The 15,781-nt window shown below is 51.2% G+C and overlaps 2 protein-coding genes across 19 annotated transcripts in view; both read right to left on the bottom strand.

Moving 5' to 3' along the window:
• Positions 1-193: 193 nt before the first annotated feature.
• On the bottom strand, positions 194-13,672 carry Nop2 (NOP2 nucleolar protein). The gene is made up of 16 exons (XM_006992085.4): positions 13,533-13,672; positions 13,230-13,339; positions 11,926-11,971; positions 11,694-11,782; positions 10,594-10,793; positions 7,389-7,444; positions 7,144-7,301; positions 6,853-7,052; positions 6,641-6,730; positions 4,961-5,048; positions 4,747-4,887; positions 4,061-4,200; positions 3,844-3,933; positions 3,598-3,720; positions 3,275-3,503; positions 194-971 (listed from the first exon to the last, which is right to left on the bottom strand). Exons 2-16 carry the CDS (start codon positions 13,333-13,335, stop codon positions 319-321), a joined length of 2,409 nt encoding a protein of 802 aa, XP_006992147.2. The 5' UTR covers positions 13,336-13,339; positions 13,533-13,672; the 3' UTR covers positions 194-318.
• A 1,040-nt stretch (positions 13,673-14,712) lies between these two features.
• Positions 14,713-15,781, bottom strand: part of Chd4 (chromodomain helicase DNA binding protein 4) — a 38,735-nt gene continuing 37,666 nt past the window's right edge. For all 18 annotated transcript variants that reach the window (XM_076567978.1, XM_076567979.1, XM_076567980.1 and 15 more), the window contains 2 exons: positions 15,449-15,612; positions 14,713-15,314 (listed from right to left, as the gene is read on the bottom strand). In XM_076567978.1, the coding sequence (XP_076424093.1) occupies positions 15,297-15,314; positions 15,449-15,612 (182 nt within the window). In that variant the 3' untranslated portion in view covers positions 14,713-15,296. The remainder of the gene's footprint in view (positions 15,315-15,448; positions 15,613-15,781) is intronic.

Below are 15,781 nucleotides of genomic sequence, written 5' to 3'. Positions count from 1 at the left end.
ACTGTCTCCCCAAAACCCCTACTGTCTTCTTCTCCCCAGTGCCCTAAACCCGATTCTACGGCTTGTTCCCTGGGAGACCAAGAAATGGGAGGAACCTATCATTGAAGAAATGCCCAGCTGTTTGTCTCAAGATCCCAGGCCCACCTTCCCACAAGCTGCCAATACCCAGCCCCTAAAAAAAGACAGCAGTGACTAGGGTGGAAATAGGTGTATTAAATTTCATGTTTATGCACAGTGGGGAGGCCATGATTGCAGAAGGACGCGGGAGTCCAACCCGGAGACAATGCGAGTGAGCCAGCAGTCCAGTTTCCAAGTCCATTAACAGAACAGTGGCTGGCCACTGCCCTTTGTCACCGATTTCCTCCTCTTTGCTGGTGGGGGCCTGGTGGAACCGTGGGGAGACCCTGTGGGGACTGCGGGCCCCTTGGGGGCACCATCCTCTTTTAGGGAGGCAGCTCTCTTGGCAGGCTGCTCTGCTAACTGCTGCTTTCCTTTTTCAATCTTTTTGGTTTTCCCAAGGGACTGAGCACAGTCCTTAAGCCGCGGGGCAGTGCGGCTCTCAGAGCCTGGAGGCAGAGCGGGTGTTTCCGAGTCCACGCCGCCGGGAGGGCCTTTCTGCTCTGGGACAGCAGCTTCCTTGGAGTCCTTTGGTTTAGGTCCCCTTCGCTTTAGCTTCCCGGCCACCTTTGGTTCCCTGATCACTCCAGCTCTTCCGTCAGGCTGAGCGCTCTCCTGGGGCCTGGCGGACACTTGGGCCTTTGGGACAGAGGGGACAGTGGGTCCTGAGCCTGGCCCTCTGGAGAGGCCGTTCATCTTCTGGAAGGGCTTTCTGGAGTGCCTCGGTCTCCCCAGCGCCTGCTGTGCCTTTGCAGCTCCCGCAGCTCTCCTGGCCAGCTGACTACTGTTCTCAGACGTGGGGGTGACCTCATCCTTCAGCTCAGGCTCTGCAGGAGTAGCTGCTGCTGCATTTCCTGAGGTAAAAATTAAAGAGCAGGTTTGATCATTAAGAAACAAGGAGGTTGTTAGGCGGCGGCGCACGCCTTTAATCCCAGCACTCTGGAGGCAGAGGCAGATGGATCTCTGAGTTCGAGGCCAGCCAGGGCTACAGAGCGAGTTCCAGGACAGCCAGAGTACAGAGAAACCTGTTTTGAAAAAAACAAAAGAGAAAGGAGGGAGGGAGGGAGGGGTTTATTTTGGCACCTCTAGACCAAGAGTTTCACACATTAAGACCCTGCTTTAGGTACCTAATGCAGGACCCTCTGTTAAGGAATCACTGTCTAGTCTCAGCCAAAATGTTTTCCTAGGAAGCTGCGCCCCCTTGAGGGCAGTATGTAACAAGACACTCTAAGGAGGAGGTAAGTCCCAATTGTTTTTGAAATCCCAGTAGAGAGTTTTCTCCATCAAGCATTTCCATTCAATGCAGGAATAAGACAGCAAACTCAACCAGAGACCTGCTAGTAAGTATCAATGAGAACAGTATCAAAACTTGCTACTTCTTAGGTTTCTGAGACTAGGTCTCCTACGAAGCCTTGGTTGGTCTTGAACTTACTACAAAGAAACCAGGCTGGCCTCAAACCCAGAGATCTGCCTACCACTGCCTCCCGAGTGCTAGGATTAAAGGCGTGCGCCACCACCGCCCGGCTGCCTCTGCCTCTTCAGATGTGCTGTTTCTCCAGGTTTCTGCTCTATGCTGACTTTTGTAAGGAACCTTGTTTAAAAAGGGACAAAAGGCTATAGTGCGCTCAGAGACGGAGCACCGAGCTGGCACGCACTGGGTCTGCAGCTACCAGAAGTCACACACTGTATTCAGATGCTCTTTCTGGCCATCTTCCAACCAACACCAAGCTCAGTGCTGTTCCAGAAAGCCCCACCCTCCCCTGAGATACAGGCCAGCATCAAGATGGCTGAGAAAACAAACTGCAATCAGGGGCAGGCCCGGAGAACAGCTCAGGGCTCTGGCAGAGCCTACCAATGCAGTGTGGAGATGCTGGGCCGGAGCTGAGCCAGGAATCAAAGGAAACCACAACCTGGACCTGCAATGGGAACGCACTGAGGCTAAACCAAACAAAAGACCCATCTATCTTAACCTGCTCAAACAGGCAGGACTCAGGACAACATGGCCCGGATGACAGGGTCTCATCCAAGCACACAGTGGCTGGGTTAAAAAAAAACAACAACCAGTCCCCCCACCCCACCCCCACCCCCGTCGTCCCCCCCCACCCCCCTGTCACCTGCAGCCTCTAGAAAAGTGGAAAGCAGGTGGGGAGATGGATTAGTGGGTAAAGTGCTTGGTAAGCAAGCACAAGGACCGAGTTTGGATCACTGGCACCCAAGTGGGGAAAAAAAAAAAGCTAGGAGTCAGAACTGCAGGCGGATCCTGGGTGATCGTGTTCCAGACAGCAGCTTAGCTTAAAAAAAAAAAGAGTAAAGTGAGGTGTGGGCGTCCGGGGGTGGGAGTGGGGGTGAGGGTGGGGGTGGGTGGTTATGAAGCTACTCTTAGGAGCTCCTGCCAGCTGATTGCTGCTGAGGGTGGGGTCAGGCTTCAGGGATGAGGCCGAGAGGTTCCTTGGGCTCCAGGAAACGGCCCCACACCCATCCACACAGTCAACCCTGCATGGACTTGGGGAGGCAAAGCGGGGGCAGGGGAGGAGTTAAGAGACTTGATCTAAAACACACTATAGAAATGAACAAATGTTTTTTAAAATATTCTTTTTAAAAGTAGGGGTGGGGGCTGGAGAGATGGCTCAGAGGTTAAGAGCACTGGCTGCTCTTGAAGAGGACCTAGGTTTGATTCCCAGGACCCACATCGTGGCTCACAACCACCTGTAATGAGATCTGGCAGCCTCTTCTGGTGTGCAGGCGTATGTGCAGACAGAACGCTGTATACATAATAAATAAATAAATCTTGAAAAAAAAAAAAAGTAGGGATGGGCCCCGCAGGTAAAGGTACCTGCTGCCAAGCCTGAGTTTGATCAGGACCCACATAGTAGAAAACAGAGAACTCCCAAAAGTTATTCTCTGACCTTCATAGGTGTACTGTGGCATGCACATGCCCGCACACATATACACACACAAAATAAGTAAAACGCAATTAAGTAAGGTGGAGAACAGAGGCCATTGCCTTGAAGTTGAGCTCCAGCTTCCCCATGCACATGAGCACACCTCTACTACACATGCATCACACTGCACACACACACACACACACACACACACACACACACACACACACATTAAAAAAAAGACAGGAAGAGGAAAGGTGAGGAGAGCAAACTACCTGTGTGGGGCTGGGGGATAGAGTTGGAAAACTTCTTGAACTTGGCGATAAAGAAACCGTCCATGTTGTGAGTGTGGGGGTAGAAGCGTCGTGTGGACCGCAGAGTGGGGTGAAAGCGCCTTTCTCGAAAGCGGGTAAAACCTTCCTGGCCGAAGTCTAGGCCCGTGGGCACCAGCCGCACATTCCTCTTTTTCAGGGCATAGTCTACCACCCACTCATTCTCTTCCACCTGGAAAGACAAAGCCGGAGGGATGGAGCGGGTCTGAGTGCGCTCCGAGTCAACGACCTTCACACCCAGCCTCCCGGCTCTGCCGGGATCTCACCATAATGGAACAGGTACAGTAGACCAGGTAGCCCCCGGTCTTGGAGGCAGCGTTGACCGAGTCGATAGCACTGAGCAGCAGTTCCTTCTGAAGGTGGGCACAGCGCAGGACATCCTTCTCATCCTGTCCAGGAACCAGGGGTGGAGACTTCAGAATGCAGCCTGAGGAAGGCAGCTGCTGCCCTCAGGGCGTTCTGACTCCAACACCGCAGCCCCACAGCCAAGCCCACCCCACCCAGGCCCGTACCTTGTTAGTCTTCACAGCAGGGTCCTTGGAGATGACTCCAGTGCCACTGCAAGGAGCATCCAGGAGCACTCGGTCAAAGCCCCCCACCACCTGGGAAAAGGAAGTCAACCTGATGCCCGCGGCAACCGGCACTGCTAACTTCCTAAGGACAGCGCCAACACACATCGGGGTCACCAAGGGCAAGGTAACCTGGAGCTCAGGAAGACAAGAGGCCCACCTTGGGGAACTGGCGCCCATCGTAGTGGCTGATAATGGTGTTGGTGACTCCCAACCGATGCAGGTTGCCCACCACGCTCTTGAGCCGCTCAGCATTGGCATCATTGGCAAGGATCACTCCTGTGTTCTTCATCAGCTGAGCTGTGAGGAAGCAGAAAGAACTCAGCAGCAGATCCTCGGCCTCACACACGCTCCCTTCCCTCCAGCCCAGAGCCCACAGGCTAGCTCCTCCTGGCCTATCCAGCCTGCACCGGCCGGCCCACCCACAGGCTCCCACTTCTGCTGACCAGCTTTCCAGCCCTACACACAGTCACTTTTCTTTTCTGAGACGGGATCTCATCTAGCCACCGCCAGCCTCGAATCTGGAGTACTGGGATTACAGGCTTACATTACCACAGCCAGCTCAAAGTGCCAAGGGCTTCTAGAGGCATTATGTGACCTTCTGAAGCCAAGCACGGTAACAGCCAACCTAAGCACAATTAACTACCCAAGTCAGCCAAGGTCAGAGAGAGGGTTAAATAACAGAGCTGAACCCGGAGCCTAGATCCCAGAAACTGCTCCTCCCCACTTTCTGCTGGATGCAAGCATACCAAGTTGGATCAGCTTGAAGGGGTCACCAACACTGTATTCTCTCCAGAGCGCAGCCTGGTGACACCCACCCAGCCACCCAGCCTGACCTTTTCTTACCTATGTAGCTGGTCTTCCCACCAGGAGCACAGCACATGTCTAAGATCCGCTCATGCTCCTGAGGTGCCAGGGCCATGACAGGTAACATGCTTGAGGCTCCCTGCAGCATATAATGCCCAGCCAGATACTCAGGAGTAGCGCCTGTGAGAGAGGACCGCTGTGTGAGATGCTGGCACAGGACGGAACAGAAGGGCTACTGGCTGGGGACACTTACCAATAGGCACGGAAGAATCATACACCACAAGTCCAGACTTTGACCACTTTCCCAAGGGGTCCAGATTAACTCCACGATTGATGAGAGCCTGAAAACGGATGAAGATGTCACGACCAAATATTCTACCCAGAAACCAGCCAGGCGTGAGAAGCTGGTCCATGCAGGTCCATGACAGTGCAACTCAACCCACCCACTCAACACAGCGGGCAGATCCTCCCCTCCTGCCGTCCACCTGCCCCTTTGCCTACAGTGCTGGGACAGATGGAACCCAAGGCCTTGTAAAGGCTGAACAAAGGGTCAACAATGAGCTACTCTAGCCCTTGTCCTTCAAGTCCCTTGTTTTGAGACAGGGTATTGCTAAGTAGCCTGAGCTATCTTGTCTCAACCTCACAAGTGCTGGGATTATAGGTGTAAACTACCAGAACTAGCCACCCACCCCCAATTGGAGATTGTTATGGAATCATCCTTTTGTACACTGTGGAGATTTGTCACTGTGATTGGTTTAATAAAGAAGCTGACTTGCCAGTAGCTGAACAGGATAAAGTTAGGCGGGAGAGCCAAACTGAGAACGCTGGGAAGGAGAAGGGTGGAGACTGAGGAGTCTCCAGCAGAAGCAGGGAGAAGCAAGATGGACATGCTGTGCTGAGAAAGGTACCAAACCACATGGCAAAGCACAGATAAGAATTATGGGTTAAAGAGTCAGCTAGTAACAAGCCTGAGCTATTAGCCAAGCATTTATAATTAATATTAAGCCTCTGTGTGTTTGAGAGCTGCTGTCAGGACAGAAACTTCTGCCTACAGGGGATTGTGGCTAGGGCCTGTGCAAGCTAAAGCCAGTGCTCTAGCACCGAGCCACATTCCAGACCCTTTGCCCCACTCCCCATTTTTCAACCCCAGGTTTCTAACTCAGTCAAGTACATTCTGTATACACAGACTACCACCTCCTGTTAAATATCATAAAAACTACAATATACAGAACTGGTGAGATGGCTCAACCATCCTCGTTGAAGAGGATCTAGATTCAATCCCAGCACCCACATGGTGGCTCACAACAATCCATAACTCCCAGGCATTCACATGGTGAACATTAATAAATAAAACACAGGCCGGGCTGCAGTGGCACACGCCTTTAATCCCAGCACTTGGGAGGCATAGCCAGGCGAATCTCTGTTGAGTTCAAAGCCAGCCTGGGCTACAGAGCGAGATCCAGGACAGGCACCAAAACTACACAGAGAAACCTTGTCTCGAAAAACCAAAAAACAAAAAATAAAAATAAATAAAACACATAAATCTTTAAAACAAAAAAACAGCACACAATATAGCGCTGATTTTGGAAGCAAAGTCTTTAACCTCGGGTAAGATTAAAATTGTCTATGGATGTGTTTTACTAGGGGCAAGAATCAGTTTCCCAGCTTCTTGACCTTCCTCCAATTCCTTAGAAAGCAGCAGTTCATCCAGTCACAGAGAACAGAGGTTGCAAAGACAAGGTCCTACTCTACAGTGACCTAGGCCTTTAGTCTGTCAGACAGACAAGAGGCCTCCCACAGCTTACCTGCTGGGGCCATGCTTATAACAAGACATACTTGGGTCTGAAGAACCCACCCAGCCAGGACTGGGCGGGGTGATCCCCGGTGAGCAAAAGTTGGTCCAGAGCTGAACTGAATGACACCGACTCCTCACCTGAGCAAGGTCTCTGCGACGGGTTTTCAAGGTGTTGGTCCGAAGGGTGATTGGCCGGGGCACCTCATTGGCTTCTAAGAACTCAATCAACTGCAATGGAGACAGAGCATGGAGCCTGAGGCAAGAGAACCATGGGGCTGGGGGCGGGGCTAGATGCTTTCTCACCCCTCAACAGCGAGAAAAGCAGAAGCAATGGACTGGCAGGAGGGTACCTCAGACAGAGGGAAGAGCTCCATGAGCTTGCCCAGCAGGAAGTCTCCATAGGAATAATAAGTGGCCAGATCCTTCTGAAGCCGATTCAGATACTCAGAACGAGACCGTCCTTCTTCCCGCTGAGCCCCAAAATTCCGAAGTACCCCCACTATATCCTGGATCCGCTTGTGAACTCGCTGCAGGTCTGGAGCCTGGGCATGTGGGCCCATTAAGGAAATGTTACCTCAAGTCACCAGCCTGAGAAACGCGCTCATGCACCTCCTCCCACCCTCTCTGCACTCCAAGGATATCCTGCTCCATCTCTCCAGCAGGGGGCAGCACAAAGGCTTCCTCATCTTCCACATTAATCTGCAAGTCCTCCTCTGCTTTGTCATCCTTCTGGGGACTGGACTCAGCGGGGGCATCATCATCTTCCTCTTCATCAGTCTCGTCTTCACTCCACTGGCCCCTAGAAACAAGGCCAGGAACAGAGGTTCAAGCCGAAACAGACACCCCCTCCTCAAACCTTCCTCCCCGAAGCTGCTGCCAAACTCACCCAGCTGCAGCTTCCCGGGCCTTCTGCTTCAGAGCAGCCCTCTCGATGGGTAGCAGCTGCAGAGAGAGAAGGGCTGGTGACCAGGCTGCCCTGCTCAGCCCCTCACACGTCCCGTCTCACACGTCCTTCCCATTCATCTAACTCTCAGAAGCAAACAGAGAAGCTAAAGACGAGGAAGACTGGACACAGAAACCAGCGGACACAGGGATTTCCTCTTCAGTTTTCAAGACAGGGTTTCTCTGTGTATCAGCTCTGGCTGTCCTGGAACTCACTTTGGAGACCAGGCTGGCCTTAAATTCACAGAAATCCCCCTGCCTCTGCCTCCTAAAGGTGTGCGCCACTAAGGCCCGGCTCTCCTCCTTAGTTTTTAATTTTAGGTTTTTTTTTTTTATTTTTTATTTTTTTGGTTTTTTCGAGACAGGGTTTCCTCTGTTGTTTTGGTGCCTGTCCTGGATCTCACTCTATAAACCAGGCTGGCCTTGAACTCAGTGATCTGCTGGCTCTGCCTCCCAAGTGCTGGGATTAAAGGCGTGCGCCACCACCGCCTGGCAATTTTAGGGTTTTTTTTTAACTTGTAAATGTTTTGCATGAGTATGATGGGTGTTTTGCCTGAAGGTCTGTGCAGGAAGAAGCCCTTGGAGACCAGGAGAGTTGAATTCCCTGGATCTGAAATGACAGACAGCTGTGAGCCACCATTTGGATGCAGGGAAAAAAATCCAGGTCCTCTGCAAGAATAGCCAGGGCACTTAACTCGAGACACCTCTCCAGGTGCTTTACTTTTTAGATTTTATGTTTTGCCTGCAAGTATTTCTGTGTACATTACATGCATGCAGTGTCCATGGAGACCAGAAGAGGACATTAGAACACAGAGAACTGGAGTTACAGATGGTTTTGAGCAGCCCAGTGGGCACTGGAGTCAAATCTGGATCATCTGTAAGAGCAGATGTGTGCTCTTAACCACTGAGCAATCTCCAGCTCCAGCTGTTTGTTTGTTTTTGTTTGAGATAGTATTACCCTGTTGTCCAGGCTGGCCTCAAACTCACAGCAATCCTCCTGCTTCAGTCTCCTAAGTGTGGGGATTACCATGCTTAGCTCCTTATTTCTTTTTTTGTTTGTTTGTTTGTTTTTTTTTGTTTTTTTCAAGATAGGGTTTCTCTGTGTAGCTTTGGAGCCTGTCCTGGATCTTGCTCTGTAGACCAGGCTTTGAACTCACAGAGATCCGCCTGGCCAGATCTGCCTCCCGAGTGCTGAGATTAAAAGCGTGCACCACCGCTGTCCAGCCCTTATTTCTTTTGATTGGCTATCTATCGGTGTGTGTGTGCGCGCATACACCCTAGCATTCAGGAGGCCAGGCCAGAGCATAGAGAGTTTGGAACTAGCCTGAGATATACAACAAAAAAGGAAATACCTCATGCATAAAGAGAACACATGTTCTTGGGCCTTGCTTTGACATATTTTCTTCTTGAATTACTCTCCATATTACTCTATTATCTTGTATACAATGTAAATCACATTTCATTTCCAAGTGTTTCTTTCTTGTTTTGGGGGGCAGGATTTCTCTGTGTAGTGCAGCTCTTGCTGTCCTGGAACTAGCCCTGCAGTAGACCATGTTGGCCTTGAACTCAAAAGATCTGCCTGCCTCTGCCTCTTGAGTACAGGGATTAAAGGCGTGTGCCACCATGCCTGGCTAAGATTTTATCTTTCTCTCGGTGTAGTTTTGGTGCCTGTCCTGGATCTCCCTCTGTAGACCAGGCTGGCTTCGAACTCACAGAGATCCACCTGGCTCTGCCTCCCAGTGCTGGGATTAAAGGCGTGAGTCACCACCGACCGGCCTAAGATTTTATCTTACTTTTAACTACATGTGTATGTGAACATCTATGTGTGTGCATGTGCACATGGTGCAGATGCCCAGAGGCCTTTGATCCCTGGACTTAAGAGTTACAGGCTCAAAAAAAAAGAGTTACAGGCTCCAAAGCTACACAACAAAAACAAACAAACAAAAGAAAGTTACAGGCAGCTGTGATCAGTCCAACAAGTGCTAGGAACTAAACCTAGGTCCTCTACAAGTATTCTTAGTCACTGATTCATCTCTCCGCCAAGTTATAGTTAGAGGCCAGACATGAGAGAGGCAGGCCTAGTCTACATAGTGAGACCCTGTCTCAAGTAAGTAGCCAATGTTAATTCACCATGTGTCTGAGCTATGGCCCATTTACATGCTGGAAGTGTCCTGGGTTTGGCCTTTACGATGCTTTCTGCCGAGAGCAGTGCTGTACACTATACAAGTTTAGATAACTGCCTCTTCTGAAATACGCACTCACCTCCTAGTCCTATAATCACTGGCACTCCAGTAAATAAACCTTTACCCACATTATATACCACCTCCCTAACAATAAGCTAGATAAAAAGAAAATCTTTTTCTTTGGCAGAGTCTTACTATACTGTCCAGGCTGCTCTTGAACCCCTGGGCATGTGGCTTGTCCCACCTGGACAGAAACTTCTGTCAGTGCTCAGTTCCACTATCAAGGCCTCACCTATCAGGTGAATGCTCTACTACTTCAGCCCTGCAACAACTGCTTTACTAAAAAAAAAAAAAGGGGGGGGGGGATTGGAAGGCCAGGCAATGGTGGTGCATCTGAGTTCGAGGCCAGCCTGGTCTACAGAGCAAGTTCCAGGGCCACACAGAGACACCCTGTGCGAAGCTGGCAGTGCTGTGCTTTCAAACTTGTGAGTGCTGACAGAAAGCACAGAGAACCAGAGCCTTTGATCCACTCTACGGGAGCCTGGACGAACTGGAAAGAAGCTAAAAAGCAAGCTAAACGTGGTGGCACAGGCCTGAGATGCCAGCACGTGAGAGGCCGAGGCAGGAGGACTACACATTCTAAGCCAGCCTGGGGACTGAAAGGCTAAGAGTCTCTAAAGTCAGGCACAGTGACATACGCCTGTAATCCCAGCACTGAGGGGCCACATAGGACAGATGTAGATTTGAGGCCAGCTTGGGCTCTGTGGTGAGAGTTCAGGCTACACCCTAGAACCTTGTCTCTAAACAACCATCAAACTGTGTGGTGGCCCACGTCTTTAATCCCAGCACTCAGGAAGCAGAGGCAGGCAGATCTCTGAGTTAAGGAGCTAGCGTGCCCTACACAGTAAGACCCTGTCTCAAACTAACAAAAAGATCTACCCAAGAACACACAGAAGTGAATCTCACCTTTTCCTCCTCCTCCTCCTCCTCCTCATCGTCCAGCTCAGAGTCGGCTCCATAGTCATCTACCATATCAGCATCACTGTCCTCGGAGCCCCAGAGGTCCCCCTGGTTTGCCAGACCACCTTCCTCAGAGTCTTCCTCCTCATCCCCGTCACTGTTAGGAGTTGGTGCTGGGCGCTTCTTACCTCGAGCCTGGACTGCTCCTGAAACAGTAAGGGTTTGACCAATCCTGAACAAATGGCCATCACGTTCCCTGTCCCACACCTCTGGAGCCTGCACTGAGAAATGACTTCACAGTTGAGAGCACACACTCACCTTGCAGTGGACCCGAGCTCAGTTCCCAGAACCCACACCTGACAATTCACAACTACCTGTATCTCCATCTCCAGGTTGATTCAGCATACACCCATACTCTCACACATACACACACATAATTAAGAAATAAAAAAATAGGGCTGGAGAGATGACTCAGTGGTTAAGAGCAGTTGATACTCTTACAAAGGACCCAGGTTTGGTTCCCAGCACTCTTATGGTGATTCACAACTATCCACAACCCTAGTTACACCTTCTTCTGGCGTCCATGGGCACCAGGCACACATGTGATACACATCCATACATGCAGGCAAAACACTCGGGCACATAAGATAAATCGAGACAAAGTTTTTAAAAATTAAGTAAGATAAAAAAATAATCTTAAGCTGGGTGGTGGTGGTGCACACATCTTTAGTCCCAGCACTAGGGAGGCAGAGGCAGGTGGATCTCTGCGAGTTTGAGGACAGCCTGGTCTACAGAGTGAGTTCCAGGACAACCAATACTACACAGAGAAACCCTGTCTCAAAAAAAACTTCTTAACTGGGCATGGCAACACACACCTTTAATTCCAGCACTTGGGAGGCAGAGACAGGGGATCTTTGTGAGTTCCAGGACAGTCTGGTCTACAGAGTGAGTCCAAGAACAGCCAAGGCTATACATTAAGATCCTGTCTCAAACAAAAATAGATCTTAAAAAAAGGCCTTTTGTTTTTCCTTCCATTCTAGAAATGCTTAGCCCTATCCAGGACCAGAAGATGCCTCACACAGCAACCAACTCCTATTTTCACTCACCTTGTGACAGCTCTCCGGGCAATGTTTTAATCCCAGGAGACTTATTTGGCTTAGGGATGTCAACAGACCTGGACCTCCTCTTGGCTGCCCTGAAAAAGATGCAGAAAATGAAGACATGGGGACATGCTTCTAGGTTCTGCCACCTTCCACCATGAGGAAAAGTCCAACTAACCCTCTTCATCCATGTATCAAGCAGCTCCAACATTTGCTAAGCCCAGGCAAACACACTCACCTCTTCCGAGCACGACTGGACAGCCTCTTGAAATTCTCATCACCAGCTGTTTTAAAAAGGAGCAGAGTAGGAGTTGATAGGAGACACACAAAACAAGAGCAGGATGTAATTAGGAAGAGAGTTCCTACACTAAAGTGTGACAGAGAATTAGTGATATGGCTCAATGGTAGTGTGTGCTTGGCATGTGCAAGCCCCTGGGTTCATCCACAGCATCAGGAAAGAAAGACATAAGGTTACAAAGCATGCCAGGCAGTGTCGGGCACGCCTTTAATCCCAGCACTTGGGAGGCAGAGCCAGGCGGATCTCTGTGAGTTCGAGGCCAGCCTGGTCTACAGAGCGAGATCCAGGACAGGCGCAAAGCTACAGAGAAACCCTGTCTCGAAAAAAACCAAAAAGAAAAAGTTACAAAGTACAGTCGAGGTGTGTCACTTTATAACACTTTCCCAGGAGTTAAGGCAGATGCAGGGCGGGATGATGGTTCAGCCTGAGCCAAGAACTGGAAAAGCCCTGGGTTCCATTCCCAGCACCTCCAATAAAGGGGGGGGGGGGGGGAGAGGAGATGTAGAGGCGATGAAGCCGTCATCTATCTGACTGCTCAGCAACCAGGTCCAAATAGGGACACTCTGATAACAGCAGAACCTCAGAACCTTTTCTGCCCTTTCCTTTATTCTCAGCTTATTCAGTTATCCACTACAGTAGAGTTTAACTTTGAAATTGTTATTTTTTTTTATATTCTACAAAAAAACCACAGCCCTTTCCACTTAATAACTGTGTGCAAGACACCCGACTCCTCAGCATCCGTTTCTGAACAAAGCTTCTCTCCAGGACTCTAAAATTGGATGAAGCAATGCCATGCGTCCACAGGGCTGAGGATGTCTTTCACGGGCCTGGGACTGGCCACTACTTCAGTAACCGCACCTTCCATGCACAACCGACCACCAACTCCATGGGCAGTCTTTTCTCCCCAGGAGTGCTCCACCACACAGGACTCAGACCCACGCTTCCATCCCTTCTTCCAGACAATTCATGACAGGCCTGTCCCGTTCCCAACTCTTGCTTGCTAAAACCAGGCTCTACAAAACCTTTCTAAGTTCTTCATGAGAGCTCCCTTTCTGGAAACGGAGAACGACACCTCTCTTCGCTCACCCGGGTACCCGTGCATCTACCCTACCTTCCAACACGGATGACTTATGTCCTAGCAACCCACATCTACGCAGCAGGTGAAGGCGGACGCGCAAACGGGAAGAGGTTATGACACAAAATGGACCAAAGGCTGGGCGGGGTCTGGGCGCTACGACCCTCACCTGCAGGCAAGAATCTGACCAGTTCGGTCTCTGCACCCTTCTGTTTTCGGGCCTTTCGGCCGGGCCCACGCTTCTCTTTCTTCGTAGGGTCCAACTTACGCCCCATGGTACTAAAGCAAAGAGAAACGGGAGGCGGCGGCGTTACGGTGCTGGAAAGGGAAGGCAGGCCGTAGACTTGGCGACTTTAGCTGCGAAGGGGGTACCTCCCGGCCCAGAACCTGTGCTCGCGACCCTGACGGGCCCTCTCAAGGCACTCCCACCAGACCCAGGTCGGAACCCTGTTCCGGGATCCTGCAGACGCACCTGAAGCCTCCGCTTGGCTAGACCCGGCTCCTCCAGATGCAGAGCCTGCAGCCAAGGCCCGCTCCACGTGCACTCGGGGACGAGCTCCCAGGCAGCACACCGCCAAAGTGTACCGCGCACGCGCAGGGCGCCCCGCCTCTTCCGGCCGCGGCACCGGAACGGACCCAGTCCGGGAACACGCGCGTCGCCGGCTCCGGCTGTGGAGGGAGGGAGGCGTGCAGCGGCGGGCTCCTGCTCACTCTGCCCTGCCGCCGAGCGTCGGCTTCTCTCCGCGGGGTCCAGCTTAGGCCTCCCGAGGCCGCCGGGCTCCTACCTAGAACCGCAGCACGGCCTTCGCCCTGGCAATCTGCGAATTGCCTTAGATCTCAGGATCCCGAGGTTCCACGTCTCCGCCCTCCTGTTCCCCAATTTTTAAATAGAGCCGCTTTCCTTATGGAAGCCAATCTTCCTCTCCTCTACACATCTCTCTACACATCGCATCGCCAGAAATACGTACTCGGCCTTCCTTCAGTGCTCTACTAGAGCTGGGAACTTCCCAGACTTGGGACGTGGCTCAGCGAATGAATGTGCTTGCTGTCAACCTGACAGCCCGAGTTGGTTACGAGATGATACACGCATATTGTGAGCGGCGGGAACCAACTCCTGCAAGTCGTCCTTTGACCTCCGCGTGTACAGTACTCCTCCCCTCAATATGTGTAATACAAAATATAAATCACAAGCCGGGTGTAAACTGTAAGCTGCTGTGGTGGTGTGCACTCCTTTAATCCCAGCTCTCTGGAAACAGAGTTTGAGAGCAGCCTGGAGTTCAAGGACCCAGGACTACACAAAGAAACCCAGTCTTGAAAAAACAAAAAGACTAGGAAAAGTAACTAAAAAGGGCATGGTAGGACACATCCTTAATTCCCACACTCAAGAGGCAGAGGCAGGCAGTATAGTTCGATGCCAGCCTGTCAGAAGGGTGCAGAAAAAAATTATATGCAGATGTGTGTACATGTATATATGATGTTCCCGTGTAGCATGCTTGCATACAACTACCAAGCAGGTAATTAAATATTTCATTCAGGACACTGTGGGAATAACTTGCTCCAGGTCAGAGCCTACAAAGGGATGGCACAGTAGTCTCAGTCTCCACAACAGGCACCACCTGGCACCCACACTCACCCACACCGAACCAAATCACTAAAATACAAGGAAACTTTTATTTTCAATTCTCATCAAGAAATTTGTTGTGGTTTTTTATGCTTTTGGTTCTTTTCCTTTTTTTTTTTTCCAACTTTATTTAAGCGCTCAGTGGCTGGAGCCGCTGGGTTCCTGGTATGAAAAAGATGCCAACAGAGGTAGCTGTGTCTCGCCCAGGGGCCCGGCCCACTCTGAATACCCCCAAAGGAGAAAACACAAAGTAAACCAACAAAATAAAACCAAAAAGAGGAAGAAATTCAGATCATTTTCTTCAAGCCTGGCAGAACCCACAACAGTTTGTAACAGGCGCTCGCTGGGTGGGGAGAAGCCAGGGTCCAGAAGGCAGCCAGCCCGCAGCTCCTTGCACACGGCGCCCGCCCCGTGCTACTGCTGCTGCCTCTCCAGCAGGAAGGGCGCCATTGCCTGCACTCCCTCCCTGCCCCTAGTGCATAGGGCTGTTCCTTTACAACTCAGACGATGGGCAGAAGGAAGGCCAGATCTCTCCAGCCCCCAGGGGGCAGCCGGGACAAGAGAAAGTGAGGAAGGTCACTGCTCTGTGGTGGAGGTGATAGAATCACTGGGTCTTCACTGCTGCTGGGCTACCTAGAGGGAAAACAGGCAAGAGTCACAACAGGAGCCCAGGCACCCGATGCCACGGGAGGCAACCAGTAGGACACAAGCGAGCACAAACTGCAGTGGCTTTGTGGGAAGAGCTACAACTAAAACCGTGGTCCTACCTGCTGTGGGGGAGGTTCTGGTGCCCTGTTTGCCAGGCGGCTGAGAATGTTCCGCTCTGACATCTGTAACCTCACAGCAACCGGGGGGATGCGGGCAATAGTAGCTGGGAGTCGAGTCACATCAGCTTTCATGTCACTCAATAGTTCCTCCAGCTGTTTCAGGACTGCAGGGGGAAAAAAAAAGATGTCGTGAGCTGTGGTAGTCAAGGGCACAGTGCCAACCTAGAGGACTAGCTGCCCCACCAGCATATACCAGGATATGCTGCTGGCCTGGCCCAGACTCCGATTCCTCACATTCTAGTCCCAATTGGCTTTTGTTTCACATGTTGCCCA

This window comes from Peromyscus maniculatus, chromosome 3 (assembly GCF_049852395.1).
Source record: "Peromyscus maniculatus bairdii isolate BWxNUB_F1_BW_parent chromosome 3, HU_Pman_BW_mat_3.1, whole genome shotgun sequence".
NCBI classification, from domain to species: Eukaryota; Metazoa; Chordata; class Mammalia; order Rodentia; family Cricetidae; genus Peromyscus; species Peromyscus maniculatus.
The sequence above is the reverse complement of the archived record's forward strand: the minus strand, read 5'-3'. Positions and strand labels throughout refer to the sequence as shown.